The following is a 21303-nucleotide window of genomic DNA, read 5'->3' as shown; positions in this document are numbered from 1 at the left end:
CACTTCGAGTAGGGAAATCTATAAAACCTGCAGGACTCCGGCCCTCGAGGACCGCAGTTTGCCACCCCTGGTGTACATCATACACAAAAAGAACAATTATGCAGGCCAGACTTAGTAAAGGAATACATTTGGGTTGTTTAAACATCACGTTCCTTCTCCGAAGATGTATGTTTTTACCCCCATGCACGCTCTGATCCACGTGGGCTGCCCTCGCGTGGTACTGATGCTGAAGGATGTTGATTGATGCCGCAGCATCATCACGTGCTCGGCCGGAAGATGTTTCTATGTGTCGGTATGCGTCAGGAAGGAGGGCGGGGGGGGGGGTGCAGGCTCTCGGTCTTTTATGAAGCAGGGGGGGGGGGGTCAGTCACAAGGTTCGGGACTGTTGTTGCAAGCCGAAAGACACGCACGAGAAACACGTGCAGTGGGCGGGCCATGGTGGACCAGCCGCACGTGGCGTTGACGAGCACGCAGTCGCCACGGACTCACTTCAGTCTGTTGCCGCATCTGCAGGAGACAACGTCAGCATGGCTGTGGAGATGGAGCCCTCCGAGTAAGAACAATTTTTTAACTCATGCGTAATTGCTAATTAGAGCAACTAAATAGTTTCAGGTATTTTAAAATGCATATATAGACATTTTCTACCGTTCAGTTTGAGCTACAGCCACGCATTTCTTTTTTTTATTCATGAATGCTACTCTTCATTTGATCCTTTAATTATATGAATTATTGTGGTGTAAGGAAGTCAGTGTATGTTGTTTTATCATGTGCATGTTGAACTAATGTGCTAGTTTTTATGATGGTTCATATTAACATTTCATTTGCTTCTTTTGGGGGAAAGTACTCACAAATTTTCTCACATAAGGGGTTTAATGAGCACAACTGGCAACATGTGATCCACGTGTATGCACAGGGGGTACAATTCTCAACGTACAAGCATTGATGTACCATTTGTCCTTTTAAAAGTATTATTATTATTATTATTATTATTATTATTATTATTATTATTATTATTATTATTATTATTATTGTTATTATTAGTAGTAGTAGTAGCATTCTTGCACAATACCTTCACTGTATTCAATATATTCGGCTTTTACATAATGTTAAAAGGATTGAGATAGTTGATATTAATTTAACATTATGCTTATTATTGTGGCTCATGTTTTTTTGTTTTTTGTTTTACATGGAAAAAAAACATACAACTGAAATAATGAAGGTATTTCAAATTAATAACTGTCAGTGTCGAACATTATTATCTTTTGAAAGAGAATATTTGAATCAGCATGCATCTGTATTGAATATTTTTATATTGTGAACATAAAGGCCAATGCATATTAACTCATTCGCTTGCAGCCATTTTCACAGAAGCAATCCCATTCGCTCCCGGCTGTTTTACTGGATTTTGACTGATTTTGCAAGGCCTACAGAATATTATAAAAACATGGAACCTATCAAAAGGAAGATTAACGTCTCTTCGTTCATCAGGAAAAAAAAAAAAGTATATTTCTGTCTGTTTCCTTTTTGCAACAATTAGCATTAGAATATATCTAAGTTTAATCAATTTTCACAAATCTTAGAATTGTGAGTAATTGAGCGTTTTTTTTCTACATGGCCCCGGTTGCTTTCCTTTACTCTGCTACCACCTGCTGGCCGTTTGTGTAATAACTACAATTTCTACAACCGTTCTTTGCAGTTGAGAGGCTGCATTAAAGGATTCTGTATGCTCTACCATAAAAAAACAAATAAACAAAAAAGGTCTAAATACGTCTTTGGGACACTTGAAACATAAAAAATATATATGTTTATAAGTTATTGGGAGCAAATGAGTTAATGAACATTAACACTCTTCTATAGTTCAACAAAGAGACGCATATCAACAACTGAATAGACCAAAAAGTACAACAGAAGAAAATGCAAATATGAAAACTGCATAACAAGCTGCAGCCCATGGAGTAAAGTTTACGTAAGTCTAATAGACAAATTGATTGATTAATTTCTTCCTCTCCCTGTCTTTGTAGTGTCATTCGCTTGATAATGCAGTACCTAAAGGAGAACAACCTCTACAGAACCTTGAGCACGTTACAGGAAGAAACAACCGTCTCGCTCAACACCGTGGAAAGCATCGACAGCTTTATCGCAGACGTCCAAAAAGGCCACTGGGACTCGGTCTTGCTTGCAATTGAATCGCTCAAATTGCCCGACAACACACTCATTGACCTTTATGAGCAGGTGACTTTGGCTTTTCTTTATTCTTTTCTGATGCAGATAGTAAGTAAAAAAAAAAAAAAGAGTAATTACAAAATGTCTCTCTCTCTCTCCCTCTTTTTTTTTTTTTGCAATGCTAAATTTCAGTGTAACATGAACACCATGGATGTAGTAATGCATTGACTTTGACCGACATTATCCAAAATAATTTATTAATTGTTTCTTAATTTATGATATGTTTATATGATTGTGGTTGTTTGCTGTTTGTAGAACTGTTTTCGTTTGGCATCAGTAATAGAGTCATAGACAGCTGTCAATAGGATGCGGAGCAGTTCTACAGCACGGCAAACGAACCTTTACTACAATACGTTTGATGCTGGCTGGATGGCTCTGTAGTTAACACTGGTGACTTTAGACATGGGGATAAGTCTTCAAGTCTTGGTTAACTCATTCACTCCCAAATACGTATTTATACGTTTTTTAGGTTTTTGTTTGCTAGAGTTTTTGTATGAAGGCTTTGATGCAGTTTCTGACCTGAAGTGGAAGCTTAAAGCGATGGTAGTTATTACAAAAAAAAGGTTTCATTCATGAAACAGATGAAGCACACTTTTTTTTTTTTTGTGTAATAACTACTATCGCTTTAAGCGTCCACTTCAGGTCAGAAACTGCATCAAAACCTTCATACAAAAACTCTAGCAAACAAAAACCTAAAAAACGTATAAATACGTTTTTGGGAGTGAATGAGTTAAGTAATGTCCCATTTAATCCTGTTTTCAAAAACGGGTAGGTTGTGTTGGAATCTGGTGTAAAAATTGTGCCAAGCATGTAAAGTGACTTGCTGTTGCTACATCTTAGAAAATGTTGCTAATAGTATTATTTTTAACCACAGCTATCTTGATCCAAAGTGCTGGATCAAATCCTGTAATAATATAGCATACGTATAATGATTATGCTGCTATAATTTCCTACCAATTCACTCCAACAGGTGGTAATGGAGCTGATTGAAATGAGGGAAGTGGGCGCCGCCCGTTCACTCCTCAGGCAAACCGACCCGATGATCATGTTGAAGCAGACCCAGCCCGAGAGGTACAGCCACCTGGAACACCTGCTCACGCTCTCCTACTTTGACCCGCGTGAGGTGAGATACAATCAAGGATCCTGCATCAGCGCATTGAAACAGCTCACAAAAGTTTCGGTAAGTGACACTCTGGTCTCCTCCGCTGCAGGCGTACCCGAAAGGCAGCAGCAAGGAGAAGAGACGCAGGGCCATCGCAGAGGAGCTGGTGAGGGAGGTCAGTGTGGTGCCGCCATCGCGCCTCATGGGCCTCCTGGAACAAGTCGGGGTAAGTATCCAAAGTCGTTACCCAGTTCACCTGTAAAGGTCATCGTGAATAGTACTTGCCTCACGATCCAATTTTAATACGAATATATGTTCTGTTCTCTACAACTCAATGATTGGTTGATGTTGTTTTCTTAGTCACTGAGACTGAACACCCCTGAGAGCCTCTCACCTGAAATGACCATCGAGAGTCCAACTAAAAAGGACAGATATGCAGAGAAAGAGACGTGTCCAACCCAACTGTACCGTCACATTAAGGTAAACAAAATCACTGTTAAAATGTCTGTAGAATTATCAGTGAATTTCTGTAAAATCGTAACATAAAAAAAACTGTAAATACAAAAATAATGAAGCATTGTGTAATTTAGATTAATGTATTGTAAAACTCAACATATTGAGTTACCTTGTGCTATATGAATAAAAATGCCTTGCCTTGCTTATAAGCATTGTAATGAGACATAATTTATGCCGTCAACTAGAATCGAATACCCTGTCAGCAGCTGCGTATAAATCACCAAATTAGCTATTTAGCTATTACAGCACCATCTGGTGGACATACAGTGCAATGTTATGTTTCAGTCTCAGCTGCCTCACAAAATAAAACGGACAGTTTTTTTGTTGTTGTTGAAAATTTCTATCAATTCATTTTCTCATATTCAAAACCGAACCGAAATTTACATGCAGATTCTGTTTATTGTAAATTGAACACCAGTAAAATAAACACGTTGTTCTGTAAAGTTTTTTGTATTTCCACTGTATTTTTTTAAATACAGAATTTGCTTGGCGACATTATTATTATTATTATTATTATTATTATTATTATTATTATTATTATTATTATTATTATTATTATTATTATTATTATTGTTGTTATTGTTGTTATTATTGTTATTATTATTATTATTATTATTATTGTTGTGAACACTAAGTGTTTTTGTGCTAATTTGTGAATTTAATATGAGCATTGGACTTTTTTTTTCTTCCAGTCATTGCATCATTACATAAATAAAAAAATAAATAATTACAAATCTGGTAAGCCTTCCTCACAGGCTTTGATTAAACGTATGATGCAGTTTGTTGTACATTAATTTTTGGCCTTGCTCCAAGTGAACTTCAGGCACTCAGAAGGTGAAGGACAATTGGCACTAAAATAATCAGCTGAGTGGATCGTGATATGTCCCTTACACTGATAAAAATGGCTCTTCAAACTGTTAAGACAGATGTTGTGTCCTTCAGAAGTTAAAGGAAACTAATAAAATTTTGAATTAATGTGCAGTTTGGACGTCGGTCACATGTGGAATGCGCCCGTTTCTCTCCTGATGGCAAGTACTTAATCTCTGGCTCGGTGGATGGCTTCATTGAAGTGTGGAACTTCCACACAGGCAACATAAGCAAGGTACAAGCCATGGTGACACGAAAGTGGAGATGATGTATGTGTGTATGAAAAACATCTTCACTCTTTTCTGTGTGTGTTTGATTTAGGATTTAAAGTACCAGGCCCAAGACAGCTTCATGATGATGGACGATGCCGTGTTGTGTATGTGCTTTAGCCAGGATTCCGATCTATTGGCCACTGGAGCCCAGAATGGAAAAATAAAGGTACAGCCATCTACAGTGCAAAGTATACACTCCAGTAACAACGCCTGTAAGCACAGTGGATTGGGGAATCACTAGTTTGTTGTCTATTATTGCTCAATCAAGGTAAAAATGTAGCAATGTCCGTCGAAACGTTTGAAATAACAGCACAACAATATACAGTATTGCGATAAGGACAAAAACTACTCTTGCATTGAAACCCACAGCAGGTAACAGGTGTTACCTCCTCACAGTTTACAGACGAAGTTTATGTAACCCTTTTTGTGTTTGTGCGTGAGGTATGGAAGATCCAGAGTGGCTTGTGCCTGCGCAGATTTGAACACGCGCACAAAAAAGGTGTAACCTGTCTGAGTTTCTCCAAGGACAGCAACCAAATCCTCAGTGCATCGTTTGACCATACCATCAGGTGGGTTATTTCATCTACAAACTATTCAAACTACATCAGCTAAGAATTAAAGGGGAAGCCCCACCCCCAATTTTCTTGACAATAATTTTCTCTAAGCAGCCCCACTAGTCTAATTACAGTATTCTGTAGGGGTGTGAATTGCCTCGTACCTGACGATTCGATTCGTATCACGATTCACAGGTCACGATTCGATTCGATACCGATTAATCCCGATACGAATTTATAAGTCGATTGTTGCGATTTTTTTTTATTCAAATTTAGAAAATACTAATCAGTAAGCTTGTAGAGTGTAAGATTTATATGAAAATGTATTATTTATTTATCTGAAATTTCAGTCTTATAGAGGTTGTAATCTGTTTCATGTTTAAACAGCATTAAAATAAAATATTAAGGCTTAATGTTCCGTTCATATAACATTCTTCCATGCTTAAGGTGTGAATCCTAAAAAAAAAAAAAAAAAAAAAAAAAAATGCCTATTATTGAATCGATTCGAGAATCGCGCGATGTAGTATCGCGATATATCGCCGAATCGATTTTTTTTAACACCCCTAGTATTCTGGTTAATATTGCGTGAGTGGAATGTAAGTTAAACAGCAAAATCCAGCAGTTTTTATCACTATCAGAAGGGTTGCCATTTTGCCACTTGCTGTTGAGTGAAAATGACATCATAGTTGCTCAGGGCTCGGGTAACAACCAATCACAGCTCAGCTTCAGAAAATAGTTGAGCTGAGATTGGTCGTTGCCTGAGCACTGAGCAAGTGGCAAAATGGCCGCTGCCAAAAATGGATAAAACTAACTCATATTCAACAAATGTTATATTAATCCATATGTCATGTTCAGACTAATACGTCACATATAACATTGGAAAGAAATGTAACGTTTAAGGATGACTTCACCTTTAAATTAAATCAAACCCCAGCTTAGTAATCAATGACTGTTTAACTTCCTCCCAGATTCTCAAAAACTGACAAACTGTGTTGAACTGGCAATGTAACTGTAGAGCAGAAATGTTGCTAATTCCCCATCGCTTCTGATTCCTCTCACCTGCCTAGTTTGCTAGTTTCATGTCCAATTGATGGTAAACAAGAGATGGACATTTTTCTTTCATCTGTGGATATTCTGCCATAGTTCTACTATATTGTCCGGTCATACTGACAATTTTAAGAAATGTGACAAAAAGTGACAACCATAACAATTCTGTGCGCTAAGCCACACACCCGCTCACCAAAGAAGCTCCATCACAATAAAGAAGATGGATATTTCTATTTCTGTCTCCAGAGAGGGTGGGCTGAGCCAGCGAAGTCTTTTGCCAGCACACGAGCTTTCGTGGGGGCAGCTGAGACTCCATGTGCTCAGGAACAACATTGCCACGTGCTCCGCCATGCGCTATTCCAAGAGTCGCAATTTTCTGTATAGGTTTTTGTCACAGCCCAGCTCATCACGCCTCTGGTGCTAAAAATAACTCCCAGCTCAGCAACACATTTTGTCTGCTCTTAAGGAAATTTAAATCCCTTCTCGAGTTCAAGAATGATATTAGTTGTTCCATTAGTTCAGGGGTCTGCAACCTGCGGCTCTGGAGCCACGAGACCATGTGACTCTTTAGTCCCTTTCCTGTGGCTCACTGTGGAGCTCTAAAACAAAAAAACTAATTAAATAAAAAAATTATCTATACATATGTGTGTGTGTATATATATATATATATATATATATATATATATATATATATATATATATATATATATATATATATATATATATATATATATATATATATATATATATATATATATATATATATATATATATATATATATATATATATATATATATATATATATATTAGATAATTAACGATTAAATTAAAAAAATAAAAAAGAATAAAATATTCCAAAAATGTCAGAGTCCAAAATTTTAAGTTGTCAGAAAAAGAGACAAAAGGTAAATGGGAAAAAAAATCCCTAAATATCCAAAAAGTGATGAAATGTCCCAAAAAAAAAAAAAAAGAGGAAAAGCAGAAATTTGCCATAACATGTACAGTAAATTGCTAAAAATGTCTGAAAATTGATAGCAAAAAAGGCTGAAAAAAATGTCCAAAAAATAAAGACGAAAAGCATAAAATAATCATAAGTCCATACAATTGCCCAAAATGAAAGCAATTTGACAGAAATGTAGAAAATTCAAAAAATGTATGAACAATTATGAAAAAAACAACAATGGATGATAAAAGGAAAGAAAATGAATCTCTGCCACAAACACACAGCTTCGTTCACCACAATTTTCAAATGTTTTGTGGCTCCAGACAGATTTTTTTTCTTATTTATTTGACCTAAAATGGCTCTTTTGACAGGAAAAAATGCTGACCACTGCCTTAGTTCATCTATGTGATGATGTCATCCTCAGAATCCATGAGCTGCGGTCGGGCCAAACACTGAAGGAGTTAAATGGACACCTATCATTTGTGAATGATGCATCCTTTACTCAAGATGGATTTCACATCATCAGCGCATCGTCGGATGGTGCTGTTAAGGTACAGTGATCAGCCGACATTCCCACCTTCCTTCCATCAGTCAATTTTCTATAGCGGTGGTCTTCTTTAGCGTTTTGACATATTTTAGTGATGCCTCATATTCAAAATAATTACAGTGCATCTGACAATTAGCAGTCTTGCTTATTGGATGATTGTTGTCCTGTTTGTGTGTTTTAGATTTGGAACAGCAAAACTTGTGAATGCATCCACACGTTTAAATCTGTGTCGCGGGCTTTGGATGTCCCTGTGAACAACGTGATCGCTCTTCCCCAAAATCCACAACTCTTTGTGGTTTGCAACCACTCTAGCACCATCATTGTCATGAACACGCAGGGTCAGGTGAGAGGAAACAGTTCTTTATGTCGAATCAGGCGAATTTAAGTATTTGAAAAAAAACTCATGTAGTTTTTTTTTCATTCAGATGTTTTAAGTAAATTTTATAAAGAGAATTTTGAGTACATTTCACCAGCTTTTTTATTAAATGTATATTATAGAATAACAAAAACAACACAACTCATGACCTTCAGCTTGGAAGACAGCCACTCTACCACTCTACCACCTGAGTCATGCCACTCTTGCTATTTTCCCCAATACAACATGGCTAGTGTGGCTGGCCTTGAAATTTTATTTATTTATTTATTTATTTATTTATTTTTATAAACAGGTAAAATGCACTCAAAACTCTTTGTAAAATTTATTTAGAAATTCTCATTTTTTCAAGTAAATATTACTTCTTTTTTTTTTTTTTTTTTTTTACAGTGCATGTATTTTGTAATACATCTGCGATTTTCGATACTAACACCTACAACAATGTGAGCTAATGCAATAGCTATACATTAAAAAAAAATACATATATAGAAAAAAATTCCCAATAATACTAGACTAAGTGCAATTTCTGGAGAAATTGTGTGGGAATGCTGAATGCTAAGATTTGAATGCATGTGGAGTGCTTATGAATTCAATTGAGAGATAAATTATGAAATTATGATCTCCTGGTTACTGCACTTTACCAACTGTGCCACCGAGCAGTATAAGACACCTGGTAATGATGATAAGTTATATGTATGGAAGTGGACGTAGAAAGTGATAATTAGAAAAAGTTCAATGTCTGTCCCATTGAAAATGAATGGGGAATGGTTGATCTTTAACGTTAAATTGTGCAAGTAATGTGGACTCAGACTACATATACCCTGGGAGGCGCCAATTTTTGCAGCTAGTTGAAATTTGAACAGTGTAAATTGGAAGTATTATGTGGAAGTTGTTACGCGGCAAAAAAAGTGTGGAGAATAAAAATCACAATTACATATGTGAGAATAATTCAGCATTCCCACAAATACTATTTTAATACTCATCTTCATCCGTCAGAGAAGTAGCCTCTTAACTCATTCACTCCCGGCCATTTTCACTGAAGCAACACCTTTACTGGATTTTGACTGCTTTGGCAAGGCCCACAGAGTACTATAAAACATGGAATCTACCAAAACAAAAATTAGCATCTCTTCTTTCATCAGGAAAAAAATGTATATTTCTATCTGTTTCCATTTTGCAGCAATTAGCATTAGAATATAGCTAAGTTTCATCCCAAATCTGTTTAAAACAGTGGGGAAAAGAGTTTTTTGCAACATGGCTCTGTTTGATCTCTTATACTCTTCTGCCACCTGCTGGCTGTTTTTGTAATAACTACCATTGCTTCAAGCGTTTTTCACGGCCTTCTCTATGCTCTAGCATAAAAAACATTTTAAAAAACAAAACAAAACAAAAAACGTATAAATACGTCTTTGGGAGAAAATGAGTTAATTATACATGTTTCATATTTTTTTGGTTTAAATCGCAGTGACTGTAGCATAATGAGTCATTTTTTTTCCACTGAGGGTATCTTGAGTTTCTTTGCTTGTTTTTTTTTTCTTTTACCTCAGACTGTCAAGACATTCAGTGCAGATAGAAAGTCGGGAGCAAAGTTTGTGTGCAGCACAGTGTCCCCACGAGGTGAGTGGATTTACTGTGTAGGAGAGGACTTGGTGCTCTACTGCTTCAACTACGTGACAGCAAGGCTGGAGAAAACTCTGACGGTAGGCACTGTGGAGAATACTCGTTCATTACCAAAATCCTTCGAGGATGTGTATGAGGAATGCAATTTTATTCCTGTTGCCAGCCTTATGTAATAAGACTAACAAGTGAATAATGTAGACAGGGGGAGAGGAGAATGTGCTTATGTGCTTCTGTGCCCACCGCAGGTCCACGAGAAAGACGTAATTGGCATCACTCACCACCCACATGAGAATCTGGTTGCTACTTACAGCGAGGACGGCCTCCTGAGGCTGTGGAAGCCTTAGACTGACTACTCAGGGCCTTGGAGGGCATGGAGACGTGACATTCTTATAATAATGTGCAATAAAAAGTTTAATACTGAATCGAGACACTACACAAACCAGATATTAACGATATCACGATGAATTCTTGAAAACTAAAGATGTTCTTACGCATTCTTTAGCAGACCATCGTGCGACACATATAAGTCGACTTGAATTCCTCAGAAATTGCATGTGAATGCTGAGAAATGGCAGCGTAGTGGTTCACATAGCTGACTCTTATGCAGCTGGCGTGGGCTCACCCTGTGACTGTCTGGCCTTTCGCCTCAACATGAACAGCATACATAAAATGGACGGGTGGGTGTAAATAAATGGTGGGGGTTGAAGAAAAAGAACATTTTCGGATAATAGAGCCGATTAACACATTATAGCATATCGTAGCAATCTCGTGATAACATGTAAATATGATCCCAGGAACTGCAATCACGTTAGAACAATCATGATCTTCAGGTGATCACATATTCTCAGTATTCAAACAATATCCTTAACAAAAGAAGTTTTTCATTAACGATTATACCACAGATAAGCAATATGAAATTAGGGAAACTTGATTAGCAGCTGGCTGAGTTTTAAAGAAAAAAGGTTTCCTCCGCAGGTAAGGAAAAGGACAAAGTTAAAAGGATATTCTGGGTGCAGGAAGTGGATTAAAGTCCTATGTGAGAGCTCGTTTTAGCAAAGTGATCAGAGGACTTATTTTTATTTTATTTTATTTTTTAAACAGATGATTTATTGTCATATCGTGTAGATATATGAACTGTCAGTCTAGGTGTAGCCTACTTCCTTATGATTCCAAACTTTGCCAGTGCAGTTTAAACTCCCTCATTTTCATCTCTTATGTATTTAGATATGAAAATGCATGATGGTGAACTGTTGTGATGATTCAGTATTCTTTTACAAAACAATGCCGGTTCTTTGTTTGGCCGTAAACAAACAACATCAGGAGTGTAATACCGTCTTATATATATAACCTTTTGTCACTAATGCACTTTTGTAAATGTTTTTGTATGTTTTTTTCAGTCTAGTCTGTTTCTGCATGCTACCTCAGTGCTAAATATCACTCAGATCAATTTTAGCATTTGTATGTCAACAACACTAAAGTCCCAGTGAAGCTCTAGTGACGCACGTTTATATGAACTGTACAGGACGTACAATTAACGTGACGTCACAATTCTCTTCTGTGTACAATCGTTCAAATACTCTCAGCAATGTAAAGGTGCAAATCTTTGACATACTGTATGTCCTATGGTACTGTTGGTCATCAGTCACTGGTTATTATGTACATATAATGTATGAACCACTGCTTGCCACTATCAGAAATGGTCATCAGTAAAATTCAAATCCAAAACCTTCATATCGTTGTTAGTGTTTGTGTACATAACTATTTAGGCTACATAGTGTTTTGAAACAGGTGCAAATGAGAGTAAACAAGTTTCACTCATTGTTATTACACCTATAAATACATTAAAAAGAAATAATACAGCTGTCAAGAACAATATTGTTTTTCTTAGGTTCCAGCCTAGCAGATACAGGAGTGCCTCATCTTGTAACTTTGGGGCCATCTAGTGGCTAGACATATACTGCACTACAAAAACAATTACATAACTTTTTTCTTTTTTTTCGTGAAATGTTGAAGGATTTCTAAATTGTCTAAATTACGTGTGGTGACATCTGGCACCTCGGCAGCTTGAAATTATACTGCTGCTGCATATGATAGTCAAAATATAAAATTGAATGTACTCAAGAAAGAGTAATTACTTTGACTCAGGTAAAAGCAGAAAAACGTATGTTCAAAGTAACGTCACATTTATTGTTTACTTTTGTTTACAAAAAAAGTGAAAACATAAGGTGCCTGGTCGATGAAAAATAACACCAAATAATAATTAGACATGTCTGTTTTTGTACTAGTACAAAAACAGACATGTCTAATTATTATTTGGTGTTATTTTGCAGTTTACAAACATGAACATACCTCTAGTAACTAGAGGTATGTTCATGTTTATAAACTGCCGGTTCCTCTTGAAACGTCTATTAACTAACGATACTAACCTTTGTCACTGCACTACATACTATAAACCTAGATGACAACGCTAAGATACCCTCATCAGGGGTCCAGGATGCTCTCAATTTTAGGAGTGTTGTTACTTGCAATGCTGCATCAATCACCAGTTACTTTTAAGACTTCTCCAAAAGGCCAAGAACCTGTGCACACATTGCAAATTGATTCCGCCCTCTTCAGTGTTATGACATCACATGCATTTTTCCCCATTTAGTGCCATGTCGAGGCTTCATTTCCGCAATGTCCTCAGCCTTAACCCAACTTCAGATGGATTGAAAGGTGAACAAGTGAAAAATAGATTATGCTGCAATGTTTTGCATCAGCCATATAAAAAAAAAGCCAATAAAATTTTGATTCCTTAAGACAATCCTTTAATAATGGGGTAAAAGGTGCACATCAGCAGCTCCACCTACCATTGTGGCATTTACAGTCAACAACCAGTTACATGACACTAGACAAAATGGATCACTTGCAGACCTGAAAACTCTTTCTGTTGATTAAATTGTGTCACTTAAAATTCCAAATGACATCCCCCAAAGTCAGTGTCATGCTAATACGTCAGGGGTGTATCAGAGTAAAGATTTAAGTTAAAAAACAAAACAACACACACAACAAATGGAGGTTCCAAAAAGTTTGCATCGAAACTTAAACCCTACTGGAACAGCACAGTCGAGCCCTATGTATTTAAGAAAACAATAACAAAAAGAAAAGAAAAAAAAAACTCATTGTAAAATCACCCCCTTTTTTCCCTTGACAATTATAATTGAAATTGCAGTTAGTTATTGACACTCAAAATGATAAATTAGTTTCAAGCAATGTTTGCTTGGTGTTGTCACTCACATTTTCAAGATTAAAAAAGGTTTAGAAAACAGCCCTTTTAAAAGGGCAAAATAGCATAAATGTAATAAACTGAAGTCAGCATGCACACTCCATTTTAACACGCACGTGGACACACACACATTGAACAAGATGTTTACAAGCATGATTCAGTAACACTACAAAAGGTTATTCAATATTATGATATTGGCATCTTAGCTGATTGACCCGGTATTAAAAAGTGTTATCGGGACACACAAATCTTGTTTCGCCCTCACAATTTGTCATTGTCAATACAGCAGCAGCAGCAACAGCAAAAACAACAAGGTCCTTCAGACCTCCATCCAAAAATGATGACGAACACAGTTTTGTGGTTCAGTTCGACAATTGAGAAAAGTAACAGAAAAAAACAAAACACAAAAAAGGTGCATGAGATTTAACACAAAAAAGAAAGGCGCTTAATTTTAGGAGATGGAGGTTTTGGAATGCAAGGTTGTTGTTTAAGACGTCTGGCACTGAACACCTCCGGTGCTGGCATAGTCATCTTCGTCCATGTAGTAGTGCTGATGATGCCGGTGTCGTTTCCTGTTCTCCAGGTCACAGTCTTCAAGGTCGGCGTAGATGTAGAGGTCATCGTCCATGCTCTCCGGCTGCTCCGCGTCCACTTTCACCGGCAGGTAACGCTCCAGTTCCTTCAGCTTGTTATTTGGGAGGAAGTTGGCTTTTGGAAACACCACCTAGACAAAAACAGTTGTGAGTCCACTTGAGGTGTGAGGGCCATCGGTTACATAGACGCGTTAACGTGGCCGTCTTACAGAAAAGTGAATAATGAGTTTCCCTTTCTCAAAGGGCCGACGATGCATCGGCATCCCCTCGTTGCAGACGCACTTTGTGTCGCCGGGTTTGATCAGTTCACCTGTGGGAAGAGACATTTGTGTATGCATGAAGTGATTTTTGTTGCAACCTTTCCAAGAAGACGAACTTGGTTGTGACCTGGATGGGAGGTGACGAGGAGAGTTCGGTTGTCAAGCGTCTGGACCGGCTTCTGGAAACCGCACAAAGCTTCTACCAGTTGTAACTCCATCGACATGGTCAAATCCTCTCCTTTTCTACATTCCAAAATGAGAATGACAGTAAAATGTAGTAAATAACTTAACGTTTCAAAGTGAAAATGTTACCTTGTGAAGCGTGGATGTTCTTGCAGGTCCAGGACAATGATGATGTCACCTGGTTCAAGACCTGGCTCCTGGTCGCCCTCCCCATGAAACACTATCTTCTGCCCATCTCTCATTCCTAACGCAATATTGGGATTTCTTTTCATAATCTTCCCCAAGCATTTAAAAATAACATTCTGATTGGTTCTCACCCTTGTCGATGTGGACCTCGAGAATCTTCTTCTGTCGCAGGATCTTCCGACCGGCGCACGCTTTGCAGCGGTCCTTCTGACTGATTCGCTGTCCTTGGCCCTGACAGCCGTGACAAACGGTGGACACCTGCTGGACCATACCCGGCACCAGTTGGTGCACACGGACCTGCATGCCCGTACCCTGGCATGACATGCACATCTGGGCCGCCCCTTTACGACTGCCACGACCTGCCGAGAGAATAGTTAACAAGCGGTCAAAGTTCATTTTCTGTGGTATGGCAGTTAATGATCACAACAAAGGCTTTGTCCACACACACAAAAAAGTCAATCTTATTCAAATATTCTGGCCTTTTGTCATCCATAGTTAAATTATGGAAGGGGCGTTATGGCGGAGGGGGGTTATTTGTGTATGATGGTATGATGAACCACACCACCAAAAGAAGAAGAAAAAAAAATAAACAAATGTTATATCAAATTTTCTATCTCTGGCCTGAGCATACTTTTTTTTTTTTTTTTTAAATTGCCTGAAACTGTTTATATAAAATGATCAGCTTGATGAATAACAAATGATGTCACAAGGCTTTGTTGGATGAAAGAGCTATTCTTACATACTGTAGCTGTCCAAGTAACCAGTTCGAAAAGAGCAGTTGAGGTCTACTGAAATTATTAGATTAACAACGATGAAGCTCAGAGACGCCACTGGTATGTTATGGGGCTGCACAATATTAGAAAAACGTGATATGAGTTGAATATTGTGGTATTGATATTATTGCGATAATGAAAATGTACCTAAAGGAATGACATTTTTATTAGATAGTAGAAATAATAAAAAAACTTTTTAAACAAACATTTGAAAAATAAACAGGTTAAATGTATTCTTGGCTAATTATTTGTAACTAGACTAAGTGTAATTTCTGGAAAAATTGCGTGGGAATGCTGAAAGCTAATTAAGGAAATAGAAAGATAAATTCTGTAAAAATTACAAACCAATTAACTATTAATTACTACTAATAGTAGTAGAAAAAGAAAAAGTCGTAGTATTTCTAGTAAATATTAAGTAGTAACATGTAGTTAAATGACAAATACAAACCCATCCAACCCATTCTCAGTCAGTAGTCAGCAGTAGTCACCTACCATAAATTACTTATTACTAGTATAGCAGTTTTCTCATTCATATATTTATAAGCATTGGCTATATTCGTGAGGTCGAGCTGCTGTGAGCTGCATCAGGCTACTACTTTGCTGTGCTAGCGAAAAACAGGAAGTTGCCATCATCGAACTCTAGAAGTTAAACATGTAAATTTTACCATTTTAATTTTACTTGCAACTAATTATTATTAACAATTAGTTTTGTTACGATACGATACTGGTATCGGCAGAGGTGCCACCGATACTGCATTAAAACTGGTATCAGTGAGTACTCACAAGTAACATGCCGATACCATTAATTCCAACACTAATGTAGGATTTTGGATGCAGCATCTTGTGTCTTGCTCGTGCACGACATTCACTGTCATGTGACATGTTCACTGCATGCATATCTAAGATATCCTATTGGCCCTTGAATGCTCTGAACCAATGGCAGGACAGCTTTTTCATGTTGAGGAAAAAAAAAAAAAAAAAAAACCTTAGGTATCGGTATCGACCGATACTTCAAAGCTGGGTATCGGAATCGGGGGCCAAAAAATGTTATCAGAACAACACTATTAACAATATAGTACTACAAATTACACAAAGATAATAGGAAAATAAAAACAATGCAGTGAGGAGAATAAAATTCTATAATAATAAAGGTTAGAAACAACTTATGTGTGGGAATGCTTTTAGCATTCCCAAATTATTAGTAATAAGTATCAACACAAATTTGCTCCCAGGAGGCCTGCCATCGCCTTGTATTGCAGCAGCTGCAACAGGGTGTGTGAATTAGTTTATGTGAGACTCTGTAAAGTACTTTGGGTACCACATGGTGTAGATAAAGTGCAAAACATCCACTCTATTTACCTCTGCTTATATGGACATACCTTCACATCGCTCACAAATAGTATTTTTTTGGACAGAAAGCTTCCTTGTGGCTCCATTATAAAGATCTTCCAGTGTTACTGAAATCTGGTGCACTATGTTCTTCCCTGCAATAGAAGGGGGGAAAAATAGCCATTTATCATATTTAATACTATTTTGAGTAGTATGCTTCAGGCAGTGATGGGAAAATTACGAAAATAAATGCTAATACAGCCAAGAGTCAGAAAATCAAGCGATATGCTGTGAAGCGACACCTTTTCTCTCTCTGTGCATCCGCCTCCCGCCACCGAAAAACAAATCAAAGATGTCCATCGGTGATGCAAAGCTTCCTCCTCCACCGCCACCGCCGGGTCCTCCTTCTTTTATGGCTTTTTCTCCTCCACGGTCATAAATCTCCCTTTTCTTAGCATCTGACAGCACCTCGTATGCTTGGGAGATTTGTTTGAACTTCAAAGAATCAAAAGTGCTTATTAGATGGGGACTACAAGTATGATTGTATCAATCTCTGTAACGTGTCAGACAAAAAAAAACACAAAAAAAAAAAAACACAATTTGTCACGGTTTTATTACCCTCTCTCCTTCTGTGGGATTCTTATCAGGATGATACTTCAAAGCAAGTTTGCGATAAGCCCTTTTTAGTTCATCGGGGGTTGCATTGGGTTTCACACCCAAGGTGTCATAGAAACCTGTTTCCTTCACCATGTTTGCCTTAAGATGATAACCTTGGAGAAAAAGATCATGAAAATACATTTACTATTTAAAATACCAATCGTATGTTTTATGACCTAGTCTACAACACCATACTCTTATAATAATTACGATTAGGACATTTTTTTTTTTTTTTTTCCAAAACAAGACACTGTTTAAATGTAAAAAAAATATTAAAACAATTTTCTTTGAAACACTATAATTATGCATGTTCCTTTTAAGATCAAACAAGATTCAAGTTAGTGAGGGATAAGCAGTTTGAAGAATGAATGAATGAATGAATGAATGAATGAATATATGTATTGTCTTTTGGGGCATGGAAAGACAAGTCATACAATCTTTTTCATCTTCTAAAAAGAGGGAGTGGCCGAATCCTAAATATTTGTACACAACTAACCAAACGCTTTACAGGTAACACGTCTTAAATGAGTTTGTCGACCCATGTGGTTGCTATTTGTCTGTCACACGTCCTTTTAATTGTCCGTTCACAAATACAACGAAAATGACAACAGGTTTGCTGGAAAACGCTCAACAACAAATAAGCGTTCTTAAAACATTGTCACGTGTAAAATATTTATTTGGAAAAAAACGGAAAGACGCAAATAAACTCGAATATCTGCTAAAAAACAAAACAAAACAAAAAAAACCATATAATTTATTTGTCATATAATGTCACGCTTTGGACTGTTTAACGTGGGTATAAAAAAATAGAACAACTAATGACCCACGTATCATTACCAAACTGTTCTCAAGGTTTCGTTTCTCCTACGGCCTTGCGTCCGTTAGCTTCGTAGCCGGATCAATGCATGCTAGCTTAAAGATACGATGGTAATATTACTAACATTTACTCGTTAAAGAAATTGATTCACTAACATTCACTCGCACACTTTTACCAATGTATCCCAACCTTATAGGAAGCAACACGTTGACGCCGTGAAAAACTCAAGCGAAGACTTCAAATTCCAGAATTTTCTCTGCCATGGGGCAAGCGGTACTGCAATTACGTCATCAACAAGCGCCGCTAGGAGTCAACAACACCGCAAGCGACGGGTGGTTTGCGAACTTGACTAAATCACTGATAGTTTTTTTTTGTCCAAATAAAATGGTAAAATGCCGATTTGTAGGCTTGTTAGTCAGGAAGACACGCACACACCCATTCTACTGCCTCACCTTCAGCCAGTTGTCCTGGGTCGTGGGCCAGAAACCACCATTAAAGACAAAAAATGCTCCAGGGAACAAGGTAAATGCTGCACAGTAGTAGCGCAGCGATTCACTTGTATCTATTCATTGCGTGTAAGCAAAAAAAGTAAGCTACGCCCGCCCCATTTATTGACGTATGAGATAGATAGGTAAATTATTTCAGTTTCCAAATGATGTAAGCGCAAAGTTTGTATTCTTAATTGCATAAATGCAAAATTATGTGGTCCGATTTGTATGATTCTGAACGTTATACCGTAGTAGCCACGTCAGATCTTTTTTCAAGTTTTTCTTAGGTTCATTTATTTAAAATGCAACCTAGTTATTTACTTTACCCAAACTATCCCTTCCGAACCAGTTGAGTTGAAAGCGGACTGCAGCAAAGGTTTTATCAAAGTTAAACAGGTAAGAGAACATGTATAAATGTGCAGCGTGTTGCATAAATAAATAGTCATAATCAACAGTTTTTTGGGCTGGCTAGTAAATTTCTTTTCCCATTTTTATTCCATAGCTGGGCGCAAACCCCACCTCTGTTGACTCTGTGGTGGTGGGTCAAGGGAATGAGGTCAAAATGAAGCCTGGCCAGTTACTCCATATTGTCAATGAGTTGTACCCATACACAATACAATTCAAAGAAGATTCTGGTAGTTGTAAGAGACCTCTCGATGTATCTTCAAAGGATAAAGGAAGCTATCCAGAGGCTCCCTGTGAAAAAACAGCCAAAAAACAAGAGCAATTGTCTAGTTGTGTCGGAGCAGAAGAGTCAAGGAAGATTAATGTAAGAAATTTACAATTCAAAAGGTTGTGCTGATATATGAACTATTTTTTTCTGATTTACCTTTTTAATAATTTTGAGTCAGTTTGATAATGTGCGATGCAACGTAACCATCCTTGACATATCTTGATGATGACATAATGATCCGTCATGACAGGTCAGGTATTTGAGGTGTGGCTTTTATTTATAAAAACCAAAGTAACATTTAATCTGTTGCAGGAAAGTGTTGGACATTGGAGCCAAGGGTTGAAGGCTTCAATGCAAGACCCCAATATGCAGGTCCTGGAAAAACAAAAACATTTTGGTAATAAGACAGTTATGGTTGTATGGTTACTGTACATCTCCGAATTCTTCTTGTAGGTGTATAAGGATGATAAAGTAGTTGTCATCAAGGATAAATACCCCAAAGCACGTTACCATTGGCTGGTCCTCCCATGGGTATCCATTCCGAGCCTGAAGTATCTGCGTGATGAGCACTGCAGCCTGGTCAAACACATGCAGCAAGTGGCTGACCAGATGGTTCAACGGTGCCCACATGCAAATTCCTTGGACTTCCGCAGTGGCTACCATGCCATCCCAAGTATGAGGTAACCTGAGCTTTTATTGATGATGTTTGTTAAGTAAGAGCAGCTACACACTGACCGATGCGGCAGAACGCGACTGAACAGTTGCGCAGTGATTCCATTTTACTTATAGAAAGACAAATATTGAAGGGTTAAGCATTTTAATTGTTATATACGCTGTTATAATCTTTTTGCGCACGTTTTGTGTCAAATTTTGTGTTTTCTCACCTACAGTCATGTGCACCTCCATGTGATCAGCCAAGACTTTGATTCTCCTTGCTTAAAGAACAAAAAGCACTGGAACTCATTCACAACAGACTATTTCATCGAGTCTCAAGGTGAGATATATTATGCAACTAATGATGACCCCCACAATATTCTGATGATGCTGATCACCCTGATGATTTAGTGAAATCCTACATTTGTTGTGTTTCTCTGCAGATGTCATCCACATGCTTGAAACTGATGGAAAGGTAACTGTGAAAGAAGGCACCAGTGAGTTGTTGAAGCTGCCTCTACGTTGCCACTTATGTCGCAAAGAACTTCCCACTATACCAGCTCTGAAACAACATCTCAAGTCCCATTTCCCAACTTGACCTCAAATGCATCATAGTACCTCCGCTCGTTCAAGCTTCGTATTGAAGCATCTGCGATTCTCACATGTGACTAGTAAAGTTAAGTGGTATAGAAAATTGGTGGATGGAATGTGAATTGCCCTTCTTTTTCTGGTCATAACATGGATTCAAGGATCATGATCTAAGTCTGTATCTTGCTTCTTTTTCCACACATTTAAATGCTTTTTGTTAGTTTTGTAAAACATTAATTGTACATTAAAGGAAATATGTGCAGTTTCTATGCTATGTAAATCTTTGACGTAATTTTGTTTTTTTGTATTTATATGTGTTTGGATGATATATATTACCTATATGTAATATTCCTTCATAAAAATGTTTTAACAGCGGTCTATATATGTCAACACATCATACTTGTTTCAAAATTCACGAAAGAACAAATGGCATAAAAATATTAAATTACAGTAAGAAGAAACCGTTTTAGAAGAAAAAAGTTTGCCGTTAGCATTTTGAGCTTACATTACCATTATCTTTAAAAAGCTTGTTACACTTTGGGTTTACGTCGTTATGCTGTAAAATGCAAAATTATTAGAAGAAAAAATGCAATGTCCAGAACAATGCAAAAGTTCTATGGCCCGTACGGGGATCGAACCCGCGACCTTGGCGTTATTAGCACCACGCTCTAACCAACTGAGCTAACCGGCCACGACGTAGCCTCACCGTATATACATTTTTATCAACATGAAGCTATAAGCCAGAGCGAAATACAAAATACTTCGAATTTAA

General features: G+C 37.4%; 4 protein-coding genes and 1 non-coding gene across 9 annotated transcripts in view; 3 read left to right on the top strand and 2 right to left on the bottom strand.

Annotated features, from left to right (window-relative positions):
- The first annotated feature begins 368 nt into the window (after positions 1-368).
- LOC144020649 (WD40 repeat-containing protein SMU1-like) lies at positions 369-11796 on the top strand. Its single transcript, XM_077524336.1, has 12 exons — positions 369-553; positions 2022-2232; positions 3194-3346; positions 3435-3551; positions 3686-3805; positions 4824-4943; positions 5030-5146; positions 5422-5549; positions 7950-8076; positions 8254-8415; positions 9993-10145; positions 10311-11796. The coding sequence occupies exons 1-12, from the start codon at positions 528-530 to the stop codon at positions 10407-10409; spliced, it is 1533 nt and encodes a 510-aa protein (XP_077380462.1). The 5' UTR covers positions 369-527; the 3' UTR covers positions 10410-11796.
- A 1053-nt stretch (positions 11797-12849) lies between these two features.
- dnaja1 (DnaJ heat shock protein family (Hsp40) member A1) lies at positions 12850-18728 on the bottom strand. 3 transcript variants are annotated; one of them, XM_077523334.1, is made up of 9 exons: positions 18581-18728; positions 17273-17424; positions 16957-17149; positions 16705-16809; positions 14684-14911; positions 14496-14610; positions 14311-14426; positions 14133-14233; positions 12850-14054 (listed from the first exon to the last, which is right to left on the bottom strand). In XM_077523334.1, exons 2-9 carry the CDS (start codon positions 17402-17404, stop codon positions 13818-13820), a joined length of 1227 nt encoding a protein of 408 aa, XP_077379460.1. In that variant the 5' UTR covers positions 17405-17424; positions 18581-18728; the 3' UTR covers positions 12850-13817. The 3 variants fall into 3 exon arrangements, with proteins under 3 accessions (XP_077379460.1, XP_077379459.1, XP_077379461.1); XM_077523333.1 differs by lacking the exon at positions 18581-18728 and adding an exon at positions 18318-18470; XM_077523335.1 differs by lacking the exon at positions 18581-18728 and adding an exon at positions 18284-18413.
- Positions 15299-21303, top strand: part of LOC144020168 (uncharacterized) — a 26298-nt gene continuing 20293 nt past the window's right edge. Inside the window, exon 1 of the mRNA XM_077523329.1 lies at positions 15299-15385. Within this exon, the coding sequence (XP_077379455.1) occupies positions 15364-15385 (22 nt within the window). The 5' untranslated portion in view covers positions 15299-15363. The remainder of the gene's footprint in view (positions 15386-21303) is intronic.
- On the top strand, positions 15305-20798 carry aptx (aprataxin). Of its 3 annotated transcripts, none has more exons than XM_077523338.1 (7): positions 15305-15385; positions 18966-19012; positions 19119-19385; positions 19602-19661; positions 19743-19969; positions 20180-20283; positions 20387-20798. In XM_077523338.1, exons 1-7 carry the CDS (start codon positions 15364-15366, stop codon positions 20539-20541), a joined length of 882 nt encoding a protein of 293 aa, XP_077379464.1. In that variant the 5' UTR covers positions 15305-15363; the 3' UTR covers positions 20542-20798. The 3 variants fall into 3 exon arrangements, with proteins under 3 accessions (XP_077379464.1, XP_077379463.1, XP_077379462.1); XM_077523337.1 differs by lacking the exon at positions 15305-15385 and adding an exon at positions 15393-18650; XM_077523336.1 differs by lacking the exons at positions 15305-15385; positions 18966-19012 and adding an exon at positions 15393-18650.
- trnai-aau (transfer RNA isoleucine (anticodon AAU)) lies at positions 21149-21222 on the bottom strand. The gene has a single exon. It is a non-coding gene; the product is annotated as a tRNA-Ile (tRNA).

This window comes from Festucalex cinctus, chromosome 6 (genome assembly GCF_051991245.1).
Source record: "Festucalex cinctus isolate MCC-2025b chromosome 6, RoL_Fcin_1.0, whole genome shotgun sequence".
In the NCBI taxonomy this organism is placed as follows: Eukaryota; Metazoa; Chordata; class Actinopteri; order Syngnathiformes; family Syngnathidae; genus Festucalex; species Festucalex cinctus.
This window is presented reverse-complemented; position numbering and strand designations above follow the sequence as displayed.

What these genes read in the sequence shown, in the direction of transcription:
- aptx (XM_077523336.1), top strand. Translation starts at nt 18,390, where the DNA reads ATGGGGCAAGCGGTACTGCAATTACGTCATCAACAAGCGCCGCTAGGA. An exon ending in TGCAAGACCCCAATATGCAG is followed by an intron (nt 19,662 to 19,742) that starts GTCCTGGAAAAA and finishes TTCTTCTTGTAG; the next exon opens with GTGTATAAGGATGATAAAGT. An exon ending in CATGCCATCCCAAGTATGAG is followed by an intron (nt 19,970 to 20,179) that starts GTAACCTGAGCT and finishes TCTCACCTACAG; the next exon opens with TCATGTGCACCTCCATGTGA.
- dnaja1 (XM_077523334.1), bottom strand. Translation starts at nt 17,404, where the DNA reads ATGGTGAAGGAAACAGGTTTCTATGACACCTTGGGTGTGAAACCCAAT. An exon ending in GATGCACAGAGAGAGAAAAG is followed by an intron (nt 16,810 to 16,956) that starts GTGTCGCTTCAC and finishes CTTCTATTGCAG; the next exon opens with GGAAGAACATAGTGCACCAG. An exon ending in AACTCATTATTCACTTTTCT is followed by an intron (nt 14,055 to 14,132) that starts GTAAGACGGCCA and finishes GTTTTTGTCTAG; the next exon opens with GTGGTGTTTCCAAAAGCCAA.
- LOC144020649 (XM_077524336.1), top strand. Translation starts at nt 528, where the DNA reads ATGGCTGTGGAGATGGAGCCCTCCGA. An exon ending in GTGGAGATGGAGCCCTCCGA is followed by an intron (nt 554 to 2,021) that starts GTAAGAACAATT and finishes CTGTCTTTGTAG; the next exon opens with TGTCATTCGCTTGATAATGC. An exon ending in CGTCGGATGGTGCTGTTAAG is followed by an intron (nt 8,077 to 8,253) that starts GTACAGTGATCA and finishes TGTGTGTTTTAG; the next exon opens with ATTTGGAACAGCAAAACTTG.